This window comes from Choristoneura fumiferana, chromosome 13 (assembly GCF_025370935.1).
Source record: "Choristoneura fumiferana chromosome 13, NRCan_CFum_1, whole genome shotgun sequence".
NCBI classification, from domain to species: Eukaryota; Metazoa; Arthropoda; class Insecta; order Lepidoptera; family Tortricidae; genus Choristoneura; species Choristoneura fumiferana.
Genome location: NC_133484.1, coordinates 4,878,541 through 4,897,826, shown reverse-complemented (window position 1 = coordinate 4,897,826; position 19,286 = coordinate 4,878,541). Strand labels below are relative to the sequence as shown.

The 19,286-nt window shown below is 38.4% G+C and overlaps 2 protein-coding genes across 4 annotated transcripts in view; one reads left to right on the top strand and one right to left on the bottom strand.

Annotated features, from left to right (window-relative positions):
• Nucleotides 1-47: 47 nt before the first annotated feature.
• LOC141433922 (solute carrier family 35 member F3) lies at nt 48-18,646 on the bottom strand. Of its 3 annotated transcripts, XM_074096069.1 has the most exons (11): nt 18,477-18,646; nt 13,379-13,722; nt 12,682-12,843; nt 11,425-11,590; nt 10,223-10,401; nt 9,470-9,598; nt 8,831-9,026; nt 7,313-7,402; nt 6,166-6,295; nt 4,915-5,076; nt 48-432 (listed from the first exon to the last, which is right to left on the bottom strand). In XM_074096069.1, exons 1-10 carry the CDS (start codon nt 18,499-18,501, stop codon nt 4,962-4,964), a joined length of 1,536 nt encoding a protein of 511 aa, XP_073952170.1. In that variant the 5' UTR covers nt 18,502-18,646; the 3' UTR covers nt 48-432; nt 4,915-4,961. The 3 variants fall into 3 exon arrangements, with proteins under 3 accessions (XP_073952170.1, XP_073952168.1, XP_073952171.1); XM_074096067.1 differs by having other exon boundaries at nt 48-5,076; nt 18,477-18,645; XM_074096070.1 differs by lacking the exon at nt 18,477-18,646 and adding an exon at nt 13,837-14,181 and having other exon boundaries at nt 48-5,076.
• Nucleotides 16,771-19,286, top strand: part of mask (multiple ankyrin repeats single KH domain) — a 58,465-nt gene continuing 55,949 nt past the window's right edge. The window contains 2 exon segments of the mRNA XM_074096058.1: nt 16,771-17,130; nt 17,844-17,885. Of these exon segments, the coding sequence (XP_073952159.1) occupies nt 16,942-17,130; nt 17,844-17,885 (231 nt within the window). The 5' untranslated portion in view covers nt 16,771-16,941.

The following is a 19,286-nucleotide window of genomic DNA, read 5'->3' as shown; positions in this document are numbered from 1 at the left end:
GATCTGATCACTTATCGCCGGACGATAATTAGAGCGTTCCAAATGCCTCATTGTTCTGGTCACATTTTTTACGAATTGGCTGTAGATTTTGATGTCGTTTTCGATTATTTGTTAGAGTTCTTGTAATTCTACCAAACAAGCAAAAAAAATGTATCGGCCATTTTTACAAAAGTGTCCAAATGAGACGGTTGAAACGCTCGAATAATCGCCCCGCCCATTTACACGTGCGCGTGAATGACGAGATGAGATGAGCGACAAGTAACGACACGAAACTGTTTGACCAAGCATTCGCAACTCGCTTCACGTTTCGTCTCGCCTCTCGCCGCACTGAAAGGACATCATGATGTACGGGACCCCACCGCGAAAGTATGCCGAAACTCTTTTTCCACTTGGTGATATGCGAGACACGAATCGACGCATGAGGCGAGGTACCTATACAGTTCATGGCGTTACCATACAATACACACTGGTCCGCCGCCTCCGGTAGCTTATACCCAGCAGCCTTGCTTATGTATAGAAGTGATTCTTTTAGACTACGGGTCACGCATGACTAAATATATGAGATAAAATAAATTACTCTTAAGGGAATAATTATAATGAGATGAAGGTCACTAGTTTCACTGATGACGTTGTTCATGCATGTCCCATAGCCTAAATTGTGATCTTAGATTATAGTCTACATGTTGGGGCGGTTTTAGGATATGACAAAAGCACATTATGTTAAACTTAATAGAAACAATGTCCTTAAAATAAAAGTAAATTATTAAAATTTAAATAATATCTACAGTAAATAAACTCTGCTAAAGTTATGTTAAAAGGAAACTACATTCGTGTATAACAAATATATTTATACCCTGACTAGATATTTGACTAGATTTTATTAAAAATTCGATATTCATATTTTCTAAGATGAATTCGGAAGCCATCCTTAGGCGCGTCTACATGTACGAATACGAATTAATTATTTATTTCTAGTGTTACCGATCGACAGTCGAATGTAAAAGTAAATAGTCTATCGACAGCTGTTCTATAACAAAAGTTATCGATAACTCGAAACGAGAAATTACTTTCGACAGAGTGCGATCAACAGTTTGAAGTTATGGAAAAAATACTATCGATATATTGGTTTCTAGAACTGCGACAGCCTCGATAGTAACGATAGTATTGTACTCCGCAATAGTATTGGCATGATTTGAGCCATCGGTAATGTAATGTGGTAACGCTAATTGTTTGTTCGTACATTTAAACGGTCCAAAACCTACTTCTAACCGCTACTGGTGATCACAACATCAAGATTATATAGATATATTATATAGAATATATATGATAAATTGTAAAGTGTACTAGTGATGTGATTCAACGTGAGCTGAGATATCGATATCACTGTATATCTAGGCAACCAGTGTCGATAAACTGGATATATTATTAAATTATTACTTATGGTGATGTTTTCTAAATCAGATACCTTTTAAGTCGAGAGGACGGACGGTAATGTAAATAGTCTATGAAATAATAAAAGCACTAGATATTATAGTATAGCAAGCATTTAGTTCTGAAGTAATTTATCGTATAGATCGTCTTTGATCCGGGTTTTTATGTTGATGAATGAAGTTCATAAGTTTTTGACGGTTTAAAAGAAATATATTTTCAATGTCTACTGAGACAGAAAACAAAAAATACTAAGGCTGAGAAGCGAATCCAGTTCGTTACCCTAACCCGTGCTGTGACTGCGAATTCTCCATATATTCTATAAGTTACTAGCTGTTACCCGCGACTCCGTCCGCGTAGAAGTATGAAAAATAGTTTACATCCTATTCTCAGACCTACCGAATATGGGTCGATCAACTTTTTCTTGTCACTGGTTGCTAAAGTTACGTTATCCTGAGTCACTCTTTAAACCGTAAGTTCATGTTTAAAATTTTCCAAATATGCATATTTTTGTAATAGTTTTAAATCCCTTCTATAATTGGTCATCTAATAAGCATGTTAGTGTAATGCGCCACAACATTTCTTCTATTAAACGGTACTACTTTTGTCCCCTCACTGACGGGACAGACTAAAAGCAAGAAATAGTTGATCCACCCATATACATAAAAAATGACATAAAAATCGGTCGGTGAGGTACAGCAAGACGAGCAGTCGCTCTAGCCGCCAGATGGCAAGGGGCGCCATTTTACAATTTCTAGAGCAAAATAATAATTATGATGGCGCCTTTTGTCAGGCGCGGAAGCGGTGTAAACGATCTCGCTCTAGCTTAAGAACCGGCGCTGTACACCCCGTAACAAACATAATGTATGTTTATTACTCCTTCACACTAAAACGGCTGGACGGACGTCTAGAATAACACATAGTCTACTTTTTATCCCGATACTCCCACGGGATAGGGATAAAATCTTGAAATTTCAACTGCTGGGTTTAGAGTCTTGAAATTTTGGACGGTTGTTCTTAACACTAGCTCAATGAAGATCAGGACATATATTTTGATATTTCCCAGGGGAATTTAGTAAAATCCCGTAATATCAATTGTAACTACCAGACGGGCTACTACGAAACTCGCAAATCGAAGTTCGTATCGCATCGTCCCTTTCACTCGCGTATTAAATGACGGAAGCGTCAGCGGGACGGCAACATACGAAGTTCGAGTTTTGCACTTCGTGGTATAGGGCCTGATCGAATAATTTACGCGTGCGAAGCCGCGGGGTAAACTCTAGTCAAGTATAAATAATCGCGAATCATTAAAAACTTAGCGTATCTTGTCGCGATCCAAATCTCAGCTTTATTTTGTCTTATTTCCTGCAAATTCAAGTCTCAGTAGAAAGTAAAAAATTATGTAATGAGACGGCCGTCAAAAAAAATCGTTAATAGAATTTCCGATATTGTAAGAGCGAAACGTCGAGGCTTTTTTTTCACATATACAAGTGTAGAATGTGTATAAATGATTTGTAAATTTTGGCCAGTTATTTTTGAGGTCTACTTGATAATTGAACCACAAGGATATAATGAGCAGATTGAGTACTACATATCTATGCAAACGTAACAACTTCTGATTTCAATTCCGATCCTGATAATAGCGAGCATGTCGTAAAAATCTCTAATAGCATATCCGTGTACAACAAAAATATGCTCCTGGATATTTCTTCTTACACAGTCAGTTCCAACATAACAGGAAAATTTAGTTCGTTAGCAAACAATATCATCCATTGCGAAAGTCATTTATAGGTAGAGTCATTCACGATGACGCGTGCCGTGGTTCTTATTACAATGACATTAATGGCAAATTTTGACAAAATCACGCGTCTTCGTGGATGGCACTAGGTTTATACCGGTCGCTTGAACCAGAGGACTTATTGTCTAGTCGTTTTCATCATTTCTTTCTTTCAGACGGTATAAGACATTATGATGCTAGAAAGAGATGGTGAATGCGGTCGCGAACGTCAGAACATTAGACAATAAGGCCACGGGACTTTAAATACTTTGTCTGTAAAGCTCAGTTTAGACTTGCAAGAAATTGTATTACACTGCGGCGTTCGTTGACCATTTCAAATTCGTACACTTTGCGGCCTCCCAATGCAACGATTTTTCTCGCAGATCTATACTGGGCTTTGATACTGACACCTGCAATACAAGTACGCGTTGTGATGTTCAATAACCAGGTTATTTTATGGCCGATAGCAATATAATAGTGTATGTAGCCTGGTAGTGAGCGTCCGCGAATCTAAAGCTATGTGCCTAGACAACTAGACATGCTAGTTTCTACTAACGACAACTAGGAATATTTATTTTGTGACACTGCACCTGAGCTAACATTTTTGGGGACGCTTAACTGTCATTCTGAAAGCCACAGCGTACTTGCACAACATATGCCAGACACATTCATTTCACCCCAGCAACTCTTAATAAAAAACAAAAGCGGTAGGTAAGAGGTACGAACCGTGAAGGTTATAAATTTATAATAATGCAACGGTATTTGCTCAAACATGCAATGAAATGTTTATGTTGTGTTCTTTAAAATATAGGTTTCAAATTATACCGTTGCAGGCCTATAATTTACAGGCCGAAATCCATACTTGGTGATTTTGACATAGGTAGAAAGAAATAAAAAATAAACACATATATACATGGAGTTATAATTTAAGTCTGGTATGGTGAAGGACTTTAATTCATGAGCCACCATGGAACCATTTCACAGTAAACGTCATAGTGACATGACATCGCATTATTGAACAATGAAAATCGTAATGAGTTTTCCTTTGAAAAGGTTCCATGGTGGCTCATGAATTAAAGTCCTTGACCTTACAAATTTAGCTGTCTTACGAAAAAAAAAACATTAATTTCTAGGAGTTTTTATTTCAGTGTATGTTTGAGAAAAGCACTATACAAGACTCGGCGTGAAAGAACTTGCCAGCCTCGTATACCTATCCGTCTATACATCAGCCTATTGCAAGCCTCTGCAATAATGTACGGTCAAAGACTTCAATTCATGAGCCACCATGGAACCATTATACAGTAAACGTCATAGTGACGTCGTAATGACTTTTTTTTTTTTTATTCGATTGGATGGCAAACGAGCAAGTGGGTCTCCTGATGGTAAGAGATCACCACCGCCCATAAACATCTGCAACACCAGGGGAATTGCAGACGCGTTGCCAACCTAGAGGTCTAAGATGGGATACCTCACGTGCCAGTAATTTCACCGGCTGTCTCACTCTCCACGCCGAAACACAACAGTGCAAGCACTGCTGCTTCACGGCAGGATTAGCGAGCAAGATGGTGGTAGCAATCCGGGCGGACCTTGCACAAGGTCCTACCACCTGCAAAACTTTACTTTGAAAAGGTTGCATGGTGACTTATGAATTAAAGTCCTTGACCGTACAATTCATTCCATGTGTTCGGGCGATACGTAGAGGTACGAACCGTGAAGTTTATGACGCAACGGTCCTTCATTCCAAGTGTTCAGGCGGTCACCGCACGCGGCCCGACGGCGAGCGCAGGTGCGAGCGTATATACCCGGTGCGGAAGTCCATGGCGTCGCGGCTGCGCCCGGAGCCGTTGTTGCCGCGCTGCCGGCGGCTCCATCTGCCGTAATCATCGTATAGGTATAGACTGCATATTTCTTACATCAAATTCAAATTCAAATCATTTATTCAGTAAATAGGCCGCAATGGGCACTTTTACACGTCATTTTTTAAACTACCAGCGCTTTCGGAAAGACCACCATTGCCAAGAAGAATGCGCCGCAAGAAACTTGGCAGAAAGTCATTTTTTCATAATAATATAATTACAAATAAAATACTTAAAAACTACAGTATACAATTAAATAAAAAAAATACAAAAAATAATAATAATAATACAGGGATGTATGGGGTCCCTTAGTTACAAAACTAAACACTAACTATTACCTACGTTCAGTGGAAGTGTTAGACTGCTTCCACCGTCATAAATAAAATAAATAATAATAATAATAATTTAATTCTCAAATTTACATTTCAGGTCAAGTAAACATTAAGCTTTTGGATTCCGAAGGCAAGATCAAAATGGCGCACAAAATTTGTTCACAGCGCGAATTTGTGAACCTTTCACTATAGTTTGTTGACGTCCGTGACAGCGCCGCGCGTTTTGTTCCAAACAGCCAGTCTAGAGTCTAGGGCCGTAAGGTACATAGCTATCAATGGCCACAATCATCATTGCCAGCCCAAAGACGTCCTTAGGCAATAAGCCCGTGAGCTATCTTCGCCACTTCGCAACCACAAGAGAGTGGCTGGCTCTGCCAGATTTTAAAGGAAAAATAATACTCTTAACTTGAAGGCATCAATAGCTAAAACATAACTATTGTTCTTAGTTCAGGATGACAAGAGTAACATGACTGACAAAATAACAGCCTAAACCCATAAGGGTGGGGGACACAATTTTCGCAACTATCGGAAGAGATTGTTTCCGAAAATATTCACTTAAACAAATATTTTTTTAGAAACCTCAGTGTTTTTAAATGATCTGTCGAAATATATGCCATACGTTGATTTTTGCTGTTTTTTTTTTACTGTTACATGTATGGAGACCCCCCCCCCTCTCTGCCAGTCTCAGTCAGTAACATACCGAAGGACGGGTTCCATTTTGTTGTTTTGACGAAGCAGCGGGTAAAAGCTAGTAGTCAATAATGTGAGTTACCTGAGTAAGCGCATGATGTAGTTCGGCCAGTTGTCGGGAAACATGACGAGCGAGAAGCCAACAGCGATCAGAACTATCCCGGCCAACTTCATGCCTTCAAACTGGACTCCGTATAGCACCACGTCTAAACCTGGAACACGAACAGAGTTTTTAAAAATTGACAAAATTGGTGTGATCTAATTTATAGATAGGCTTTCCCCTCAAAATGAGAGGGCTTGGGTCGCAGCTCCCACGCGGGCCAGTCACATTTATTGCAGGTTACCTCACGATGTTGTCCTTTTTGCGTAGAGCTAGTAGTAAATTTCAAATGTAATTTCGCACATGAATTTTAAAAAACTCAGAGGGCCGAAACAGAGTTTGAGCCCACGACCCTCTGCTTGAGAGGTTTTAGGTCAAACCACACCAAATAAGTTATTTCCAAAAAATAAAGTTAAAAATAAAGTTGTGTTAAATACTTGTGATGTATACATGTCATTTAATAATATTGTAAATCTGTTTTAAAAAAAATATATATACCTCGTTGAGTTCTTGCCGGATTCTTCTCAGCAGAGTTTTTCCGAACCGGTGGTAGATTTTTTTTGACATTCATAAGTGCTTGTTGTAGCCTAAATTGAATAAAGATATTTTGACTTTGACTTTGACTTTGACAAAATATAACATTATCACATTTAGGGGCTGTTTCACCATCCATTGATTAGTGTTAACTGACGGTTAAATGTTATGCCTTCTCTGTTTGTTTTGTTCGAATAGACGGAGACGGCATCACATTTAACCGTCAGTTAACACTAATCAATGGATGGTGAAACAGAACCTAACTCTAATAATAAAAAAAAATAAAGACTACTAATTTTTAAAATATACTCAGCGTTTTGCGCAAATTTACCCTCTCTGCATACAAAATTACCTATTATTGCATACATTCCAGGGCCAAATTTTTACCCGCTGAGCAAGTATATAATTTCAATTTATTTGTCTCCAAATTCAAATTACAATTAAACTAGTTTACTAATGGCATTCGGAACTCCAAACGGAAGATCGGTTTTCTTCTTTTTTCACCTATGAATCTACAGGAAAATGAAGAAATCCGATAAGTCCCGAGCAACTTTAACATTATAGTTGTACTGTAAGTTTGATGCTGTACACTCGCCTGCAGAAACAGGAACCGCTGTAATGAGTGCGAGCGAGACGAAGATGTTGTAAGTCACAATGTTCCCAAACTGGAACACGAGGTGGAAAACTGGAACAACAAAGACATTAGAAATTATAGTGACTATTCGAAAATTTGGCAAACTTTCAGAAACGACAAGCGACAAAATTACGGTCATGTTTCTAAGTCATAGAATACTAATACTCACTCTTACGCAAAAGTCTATTTAAGTTAATACACTTAGGGGCTGTTTCACCATCCATTGATTTGTGTTAACTGGCGGTTAGGTGTGATGCCATCTCTATTTGTTTTGTTCGAATAGACGGAGACGGCATCACATTTAACCGTCGGTTAACGCTAATCAATGGATGGTGAAACAGCCCCTAAATTTAGTAAAGTGTCATCATCATCATCATCAGCCGGAAGACGTCCACTGCTGAACAAAGGCCTCCCCCTTAGACCGCCACAATGAACGACAACTCGCCACTTGCATCCACCGGTTTCCCGCAACTCTCACGATGTCGTCAGTCCACCTGGTAGGAGGCCTGCCAACGCCTCGTCTTCCGGTTCGTGGTCGCCACTCGAGAACTTTTCTCCCCCAACGGTTATCTGTTCTTCGAGCGATATGGTCCGCCCATTGCCACTTCAACTTGCATATTTTTCCAGCTATGTCAATGACTTTAGTTCTTCGACGAATTTCCGTATTCCGGATTCTATCGCGCAAAGAAACTCCAAGCATAGCTCTCTCCATAGCTCGTTGCGTGACTCTGAGCCTCTCTAAGAGGCCAACAGTCAAGGACCACGTCTCAGAGCCATAAGTCATCACTGGCAACACACACTGGTCGAAGACTCTAGTCTTCAGGCACTGCGGAATATTGGACGAGAAGATATCACGAAGTTTCCCGAATGCTGCCCATCCGAGTTGGATTCTTCAGGCGACCTCTTTGTCAAAGTTGGACCTACCCAATTGGACAACTTGTCCAAGGTAAACATAGTGGTCAACAACTTCGAGTGTATCGTTCCCAACGATAACCGGCACGGGTGTGACATGGACATTTGACATGATTTTAGTCTTGTCCATGTTCATTTTAAGACCCACCTGTTGGGAGACGATATTGAGGTCACTGAGCATAATATTGAGCTCCTCCAGCGACTCCGCCATTATGACTATATCATCGGCAAAACGAAGATGGGTGATGTACTCGCCGTTGATATTGATGACGAACCTGTTCCAGTCCAAGAGCTTGAAAACGTCCTCCAACGCATTTGTGAACAGTTTTGGAGAAATAACGTCTCCCTGTCTCACACCTCGATGCAGTTGGATTGGTTGTGTATTTTCGATGGGCAATCTGGACAGTGATAGAAACGTGTTTTAGGTATGTCTTTGGAAGTAACTCCTCGGAGGCAGTGCAGTATCTCAAGTAAAAAATTTAGGCAACCCGATGGGAATTGAGTTGATACCACGCCACTTTTACTCAAGACTGCACCAGCCTATCCCCCCCCCCCCCCCGTACTCACCGAGCAGCGCGAGGCTGGCCGCCAGCAGCTGCAGCCAGGGCATGCGCTGCTGCGGCGGCGGCAGCAGCTCGGAGCCCGTCAGGTACAGCGCCAGGCACACCGGCCACAGCAGCGCCAGGCTCACCACGCCCACTATGGAGAAGAACAGCGCGCGCTGACCGGTGTTCACCTCGCCCATCACCTTGCGGAATAACACCTGGGAACAATTATACTGGGTGGTACCAAATGATAATACTTTACTTAAACAGGTGATAGTGTTGCTTAAACTGAACAACTTTCTCCACGGAACATAGGTCGAAATAGTACATTGCTGTAGAGGCTGGAAAGTAAGCAATAGATGACGTATTTAATTTGAAGGCCGACCTGAAGGTGAGGCCTTCGATTGTACTTATACGAGATCTATTGCACTTTTGGCCGAGACTAAGCATTGTGCTCTTCACGACCACTGCGAGGAAATAAAAAATATTTATGACAAAACAAATAATAACAATCCAGAGACTGCGTTGCTCCCGTCGTGTGACACTCTTTACAGGCCCAGATAATACCGACCCCATTTTTCTCGTAAACGCCCATAGAAACTCGTCAGTTCAAAATTCCGGTGGAAATATTGTTATGGCACCACGCGTCTACGCAACCCACCTTAAATATGGCAAAGCCGGCGGCGGCGCAGGCTGCGAGGACGACCCCACCAAGCGTGGAGCTGCCCGTGATGCCGTCCATATACGCCAAAAGCGCGATGCCAGTATCGCATAGAATCGCGGCCACAATCTGTTGTACAAGAAAACTTACGATCAAGTCGTTCGCAATAGTGTTGATATGACTCCACATTATTTTTTATTTTATGTTCTTATCCAAGTATCGTACACTGAAGCAACGGAACAATGGCTTACCGGTTACTGGTAGTATACCATTGGAGCTATACTTTTGAGCATTGAATTGAATCAACTCTAAAATTAATTACTGGATTCAAAATTACATTTGAATTCCTAGAAATAATAACCTTAACTTATTTACCTTAGTAAAATGTTAATATAAGTTGTTGTCCTTGAAATTGGATGGAATAGACTGACCACAGAAAATTTGTAAATTTTGTTTATTTGCTTTAATAAATTTACATCATGAAATCTTTGTGCGTGTGTTTGTTTACTTGGAATCAAACTTAAATTTTAGGTAAGAAAATTTATTAAATATTTGATTAATTTTGGACTCAGGTCCATATTATTGCGAACCATGACGCTGACCCGTCCGATCCCTGCTTATGATATGGTTGCCAAAAGGAACCCCCTTCCTAAAAATGCTATCCTCTTCGCAAATAAGTTTAAAAGAGATGATAAGAGTGAATTTTAATGAAAATAAAACATAGAACAATGTAATTAAGCAAGCAAAACTCACCCTAACGCCAACAAACTGTTCATGCAGTATGACCCAAGACAGCAGGTAGATGCAGGACACGTTGGTGGCAAATAGCACTACCACATCGGTCGAGAGCAAGATCTTGAGTGAATATGTGTACATGTAGATTGTGACCACCCACAGCAGGCAGAAGAGGCCGCAGCGGCTGATGAAACGAGCTGTAACAAAGTTATGCTATAGAATCCGACGCATGTTTCTATCTGCTCCTGATCATAATAAATATATGGGACTGATTAGTACTGCCACATGTTGGAGGGCGTGTGTAAGCGTGGCGTGGCGTCGGGTTTTAAATAGTATGTCCGCACCTTAAATCAAGGCTGGTCAAATCCAGGCCCGCGGGCTAAACATATACCCGCCAAGGCATTTGAATTGCCCGCTAACGAGTTGTTCGGCCAGCCGGCTAACAGCAAGACAAATTTTTGTAGTTATGTACCTCTGAAAGAAGTGGCCAAGCACCGCCTCATACTTAAAAAAGTTATGGCCAGCTTTAAATTCTATTGGCCAGCCATGCTATAGTATAGATACTAGTCTTAATGAACAGGGACCACGGAAATACTCCACGCGTATGGGGTTACTGTGGTCATGGCTTTGTACGGACAATTATCTTACGCATTTTTTTCTTCAGTTGAGAATGAGGCTGGCTCAATTGGTCTCGGCTGGGAAGAGCTGGAAGAAGCCGCGATAGATCGAGCCAAATGTAAAACTCTTCTACGACCCCTATGTCCCTAGTGAGGGATAACAGGAAGACATCATCATCATTTAATTTTTTTTTCATAAATGTAGTGGCCAGTTTGAATTTAGGGAGGACTCCCTAATTCCTACTTCAGCGGCCACTGTTTATAATTATAACAAGATACTTCAAATTTGAATAAAATTATAATAGCTGAACAGATTTACTAAAATTGACAATAAATTAGCCACAGACCTCAAAGTCAAAGACAAAGTCAAAATATATTTATTCAATTTAGGCTATAACAAGCACTTATGAATAGATAGACCTATATTGAATAGATAATATAGGTATAATATCATCTATATTGGCTTATGCATTCTTTCAGGATCATAAAGGTCAACTAAGATCCATTTTCTCGAAATCACCACACGGTAGAGAGCCAGCCATTTTTTGGCAAAATCATGGAATAATGTCAGTGTAATATTTATAAAATAGTCTCTTAAGTTACCGAAGGTAAACCCCTTCTCTCTGAAGTCCCGAAAGGCGTCGTAGACAATGTCGTTAGCGGATTTGCACTTGTTGTGTATCAGCATCACAATCATGTAGATGGGATAGAAGAAGATCAGCCAATTGGTGCAGAACCAGGCAGTGAAGAATGGGGCGTTGTATAGATTCTGAAACAACATTTCCCAGTTATTTTTATTGTATAATGTAAAATAATGTGTGTCAAGAGGTTTAAAGAGATATATTGACTAAATATGTTTATGGTGTATAAGCATAACTCCACCAATAGGAAAGCTGTGTGTGCTCTCACAAAGCTAGAAAACTGAAGCAGGATTGCTTCATTTATATTAGTAGATATTTGTCTTTGTACACCGCTTAGCTATCACACATAAAAAGAGAACTTCTTGCCTCTGGAAGTTAATGAAAACAAAATGAAAATAGACACATCTTTTTATTGGATCCACTTGAGGATCAATTACTGTAATTGACATCTGTGAGTGTAAAAGTAGATCAACACATATATTTCAACAAACACATTTTTTTATGGTTTTCACCGTTGCTTAAAACATATTTTGCCCTTGTCAATGTAGAGCTAGAGACATTACATTACACACATGAGGAGACTGTTCCTGTGACATTTTGATTTTGGGGGAGGAACACATTTATTACTCTTCTACAAGTGTGAAGTATTCTTGAAGGATATTATATTGTAAACAGGAAATTCATAGTTATACATAAGCTTGTTATGAGTGCAGGCATAAGATTTATGCAATGCTTTTCAATGAAATCTTTTCAGGCTTCTACAATTTAATTATAAAATGGTACCTATGGCTAGATTTCCTGCCTAGATCAGTTTTTTTTTGTATATCAGGTAGAAATCACGATTATGGTATGCTTACTTTATTTTTGAAAAACAGATTAAGTAAATCAGATACAGATTTGACTATGTAATATTTTTGGTACACTTTGCTTTTCAGTCATCCTTAATTGCTCATTCAGTCAATTAAGAGAAAATAAGAAATTCCATTAAATATTTTTTTCTACTTAGCACATTTGTACCCACTGTGTTGCACTAGGCGTCTGATGGCAAGGACCACCAGTTTTCAGTGCAAAGTAAAATTTAGATGGCACCTTTTGAGATGCGAGGAAGCGGTAAAGACATTCTTGCTCTGCTTTGATCAAGGGCTAGAGCAGGGGCTGATAAGATATACACTGAATATTCTTTTAAAAGTGGAAAAAAAAAACAGATTGTTTTCCTTACACGAGTTTGTAGCTTTGTGGTATAATTGAAAGGAGAACTGGACTCTGTGCTGGTTCCATGGATGACAGGCGGATACTCCTCTAAGTACATGTGTTTGATGCAGTGGGTCGATGTTACCCAGGAAGCTGTGAGCACCAGAGTTACGCAGATGCCATAGTAGATCTGAAAAAAGTTTAATTTTGTAATTGTTTGTTTTTAATTTTGTAATTTTTATGGACCTAGTCTGAAAATAAATTATTATTATTATTTACTTCAAGGCACAGAACATGGAAAATTCAAGAGCTGTTTAACACAAGTTATCAAGAATTCTGGTACTAAGTACGGTCTGCTATGCTTCCTCCAAGAGTTGGGCTGGCATGAATAGTGCCTACATCCAATGTCGCAAAGTCGTCAAGTTGCGGAAAACAGTCAGCTAGTCAGTCAACAGTCAGCAAATAAATAAATAAATATGGTCCTTTACCACAAGAAAAAAAATATTTTCAGTTTCCTATTCATATTCATAGATCAAGTACCTAATAACAAGACCTGTAGTTGTATTGTCTAACGCCTGGACACTGATAATCGCATTCAGTATGTCTTATCCTGAAGTCCCAGAATTAATCACCCCTTGCTAAACTGACCATTCCACTGGTGCAATGATAAAACAACTGTGAAATTGAATGTAACAAAGTGTTGATCATAAAGCAAATTGTTATACCTTTTTGGCAAACCTTGAGCAGCAAGAATTGGGGCATTGCTTTTCGCGCAGCTGTCGCTCCTCGTCCTGGCTGCTCGCCGCAGACTCACTGAAGGCGTGCTGCAGCGAGGGTTGCGTCGTCAGTGGCGGCGCCGAGGACACGGACGTCTGGGGCGTCAGCGGCGCCCGCGGACTCAGCGGCGTCGGAGGCCCATTCGGACGATCCCGGTCGCCATCGCCCCCTCGCTCAGTCTCAACTTCCTCACTCGTTATTATCACAGATGGAGTGCGAACCCGTTTCGGATTAAAAATAGTAGGCAGGTCCCCATCCCTTGCCATTATGCTTTGTAATATTACGAAGACATCTTAAACAATCCCATCGACTTGTAAATACTTACAAAAGAAGCAGGTACTAAAGTAAAAACTTATTCACAATCAAAGGCCATGATAAAATTATTGGAAATATTGTCGTTACCTACATTGTTTACGTCAACTTATATTCCTGTTGTATAATATTGTCACACATAACTCGTTTGTTTCACTTCCTTGACGAATACACTCATAATTTATTTACATTTCTGATTTCAGTTTGTTGTAGATACTTCAAGATATTTTGTCAAATATTTTTCAGATTATTTTCTTATATTTTCCGCGGCCATTCTAATTTATATTCCCATATGGCAATATAAAAAAAGACTACATAACGCCTGTTTACACGCTTGTTGAGGATATCATAATGTAACTAAAGTTTCAATAAATTTAATTTTTAGTTTTGTGAATACTAATAAATAAAAATCAGAAAATATAATTAAACAGTTTCGAAATTTGGGGATTTGATTAGTATAGTGTGTGAAGTCGGCGTTAAAAACTGCAGGGCTACTATGAAACTCGAATCTCGAAGTTCGTGTCGTGCGGTTCTTCTGACACATATGCTATTTAATACAAGAGCGAGAGGGGCGGTACGATACGAACTTCGAGTTTCGAGTTTCGTAGTAGCCCTGCTGGATGCCGGAATAGAGTTGCCAACCCTTAAAATTCAAAGCCAGGGTTACACTTACATGAAATGAGGAAATCCGGATTTGATCCTAACAAAAAGCTGAACATTTTAGAACAAAATTGTGTGATTTTGATACTCAAGGTTCTTACAAGATATTATACTTTGGAGCTTTTAGAGAACATAGACCTCATGAAACAGGAGGTTTTGAACATGAATCTACCGTGAGACTTATATCAATACCCGAAACATATCGAGCTAAACTCGATTTAAGACGTAAGTTATCCGGTACAATAGCATTTAAACAGGAGTTTTATGACTCCCTGTATTTTTTCATTTATCATTAGGTAAATATGTCTACATTATTAAATTTTAAAACAACTACAACCTTTGAAAGTCGTAATTATGGTGCTCTTTCTTTTAATTTAGGAAATAGTACATAATGAGTGAACATAAGCGAAAATTGCTGGAGTAATTCATGCAAATCATATTATAGTTTTAAGGACATCACGAAAAGAACAGCCAAGATAATAAGAGAGTCTCACTCGCGCACTAAGGAATTTGTTCCGTCCCAAACAAATCAACTGGACTTATCAATATTTATTCAGTGAAATTAGATGTACATGTCAGATTATTTTTACTCAGATAAGGATGTGTAAAAAAAGCCATGGTGGTCTAGTTAGTGGTTTGACCTATCGCCTCTCAAGGAGAGGTTCGTGGGTTCGAACTCCATCCCGCACCTATGATTTTTTCGAAATTCATGTGTAGTGATCGTTATTAACGTGCACTTTTCGTAGCAAAGGATATGATCGGCAGAAAAAACAAAATTACATTTGAATATTCACTTTTAAATAATTATAAATATTTTAAATATTTTTTTTATTCTAAATATGTTTTTTTTTTCTTTAATCGTAGTTTTTTAATATTGACATTATATATGAATATCTTATTATTGTTTTATATGAATATTTTTTGTTTCAAGGACAGAGAAGCATGATTGTATGTATAAACAATTACTTTGGACCACTTTGCTCCTTTGATCACGGGTGAGCAAAGTAGGTATCTAATTGTATATATAGATCATTGATATGGACTTGCACATAGTAACGCCTGATTCAATAAATTATTCAATAATACAGGGTTATTTTTAATTTATCGGCATCCTTTTAATCCTGAATAAATTTTCTAGACCTAAAATAAGTGTTACAAGCAAGTATCAGTTAAAAAGTAATAGAAGGCGTCTTCTGTAAACTATAAAAGTACATTCTCAGGTAGGTAATTATAACTGCAATCAAAACACAATCTATCTATTATGACTTAAAAAACTGTTTGGGTAAAGTTAATACTAAAAGAGCTGAGAAATAAAAAATAAATAAACGAGCAGACCAAAGCACGTGATAAAAAAGGCACTGGCTGAGATTGATGATATTCTTGAATAAAACAGGGTTTGGCACAGTTTAGCTGCTTTATTGAGATACAAAGGAAGAACATACACTATTAGGTAGCCATCTCTTTGTTCGAGAGACAAAACACAGTACTGACATAACGAAAACTCAAAAGACCATAGACTTTATTGCGACTCTAACAGAGATATATATCTGATTTCATGCGAATAGAGTCGCGGATACAGCTAGTGAATAATATAGCGCGTTCAACAACAATGATATGGCATTTTTTTTTTAAAACTGGCTTTGTACAAATTTGGGCTTTGAAAACATGCTCACAATATTCGTTATACCCTTATCACATCAGCCAACCTTAACAGCATCAACGCTATATCTATCTGAAGTGACAGGCCCTTTACTAACTACGAAGTCCAAAATTCTAACTTTGTATCTTGCCGTCTCACTGACGCTAATATTATTTAATACGAGAGTGAGAGGGATGGTACGATACTAACTTGGATTTTCGAACTTCGTAGTAGCCCCCTCTGAGTTAAAATATATTATACAAACGCAAAAAAATAAACTTGAAGAAAAGCCCGTTACAAAGTTTTTTTTTGACCGAACATGTCTATAAAATACCGACATATCTGGTTAAAGCCGTTTACTTGGCAACCCTATCTCGTGTGCCAGAAAAATGAGTTTTTATGAATTAAATTAATAAAATTATGTATATGTTAAAATTTTAAATGAAATAATAACAATTGTAATTTTTTTACTTGACTATTTTCAAAAAAGTGTTTTCTGCGAATAAAATATTTGAAAAGTCGGTGAAGATACACATTTTTGCCCATAGGGGCAGCAGGGCTACTACGAAATTTGAAACTCGATGTTCGTATCGTACCGTCCCTCTCGCTCTCGTATTAAATAGTATAAGTGTCAAAGGAACCGCACGACACGAACTTCGAGTTTCGAGTTTCATAGTAGCCCAGCAGTACGTAAGAGTTCAGCGTTTATCCGCCAGAGGGAGATAATTACTAGCCTACTTGAAGCATCCGGGAGGAACTCGCCATAGTAGTAGACATGGCGGGTATCAACCTGGCTAAATGACGAAATAAATTTTGTTTGCTAATATAAGAACGTGTTAATTTCGTAGACAGAGTGTTGATACTGAAAGACTAATTAAGTTAAATTGGATTAGGACAAAAATGCAGAATGTTGGACAGTCTGAAAACCGTAATATCGATAAGGTGAATGTGCAACTTGATGTGGTAAAATCGTCCACTCCTCAGAGTTCGGCTTCGAGTCCGGCTAAATCTGAAACCGAAACCTACTCAGGTGCGCCTGCCAAATACATGACGGACTCTTCTGAAAGCGAGGATGACTCTGTATCCGAGGTAAAACGTGTTTTGTTTTCGGTAGAGGCGGTGGCAGTAGGGAATGTGACTATCTGTACCGCTCTAAAAAAGCAAGGGACATCTTGTACATGTCTGACCATCCAATTTCTTTTCTCTCCAAATCTACTTATCTCACAATAATATTTGTTTTCAATCACGTGTAGCACGTTACAATGAGATAATCCATTTCTTATTCCCAATAGAGTCGTCGCTTGCCAAATATTCCGTAAAACGTCAGAAAGTTCTAAGTACATACGTGCTACTGAGTAATGCATGAAATTATTTATGCCAGCCGCTCCTAGACACTATTCAATTGATTCTGTGTAAATCTTCTATATTGGCGAACCATATCGCCGTAAGGTTCTTTTCATTGTCTATTTGTGTTTTGGAGGTTTGAAGTACGGTGGCCATGTTTCTCGAATCACATGCATTTATTCATTGTGAACGAGTAAAATTTGTGTTTTCGTGACGTTATTTCGCTGCGATTAGGGGAATTATATAATTTAGGGATGGATTGGATACAAACATCGATAACGATGGTGTGTTTTGAATCGACACGCGCACACGTCTCGTACGGAACGCCTACTGGTATTCGCGCAAAATAATGGTTATTGGTGAATTGCAAGGACCATCCACAGTCAATATTAGGTGTAAGCTCGTCCCTAAGCACCACATTGTCAGTATGTCTCACATTTTTCTCGTTGGTGTTATAGATCTTGCTGGCTTGTTTGTGCCTTAGCAGGCCAGACCTGTTGGTAAGTGGAAGAGGACTAACTGAGTGCAGAAGGCTTCACCTACATAATCCCCGTTGCTGTGCAGTGTGACTTACTGTTAACCTGCATAATGTGTGTGCAATGGACACTTACAATCTGATAATCAATGTTTTTGTTTCCTTCATGTTGAATGGTCCTTGTGATTCTAACATATTCTTTGATTTGCATCAGCCCTAATGTCGCCTGTAGCTGTTGTTTTAACATTACTAACTGCCCACCTGTGCCTGTTCTTGTCTGTGCTATATTTAGCGCATCAGCTGAACAATATGAATGAATCAAACCAATGGTAAAATTACTTCATTCATAACCTATAAGTACTTTTTGTTTTACCTTAAAACAAAGCTAGTAAAAAATATTTTTTAAATGGAAAAATAATTATGTACATAAATTTTTTCAATGAAATGTAATGAGTGAACAACTCAACGATAATAAAGTTGACAATATGGCCTGAATATTTTACTATCCTAGCTTTCTACTGTTGGTCTCAAGGTTGCTTGACAATTGTACCTACAGATTGATATTTTCATAACACAAACAGATACAAACTTGCTTTTTAGTAACTTTTAAACTTACCCGAGGTTGAGATTCTGTTATGCATCCATTAAACTAGAATGATTGAATTTGTGAAATTTATTTGGAAACTATTAAGATAATTAGTTAAATATGAACTGTAGCATTTTTTTCTGTAAGCTCAGACAGAAATTTAGCTTAGTAAATGTCAAATGTGTGTATTGTATATCTCAAATTGTTAAACTCACAGACCTACCTATCTGGTCGTAACAAAAGTCTGAAATCAACTGAAATAACAGTGCAATATAAAACTAAACAGATACTATTATTAAAGAGTCAGGGCCTTAAAGGTCATTGACATTTTATTTGGCTGTGGCTTTGTTAGCACTGTCTTTTTTAAAGGAATTAATTGAATATGACAACAACTGATATTTATAGAAGCTACTGTGTCAAAAAACACTTAAATGAGATTTGGAAATGATGGGTTTTTCTTCAAAAGTGTGGTATTTCCTTATCATTTGTCTTGTCTTGTAGTATGTTTTTAGTCCATTAGTAAATGATAAATATAAATTAATACATGCCATCAAATCCTGTAGGAACACATGATTGGTGAAGTAGTGTTAAAAACTTACATAATTACTTAATTACTATGCAGGAATTTATTACAAAAAAGGTCTCAAAAATTTTTAGTGCTAACTCAGCTTTAGCAAAAAAAAATATTTTAAAAAAAATATTTAATGACTATCCTGGTGATATAAATTCACTTTTGAGCTTTATATAAAAAGCAAGGATATTGACTGTAAAATAATTGTTCCTGCTCACTGTTACCAACTCAGACTAAAAACCAGGCAAAACCAAAACCAAATGCTTGTC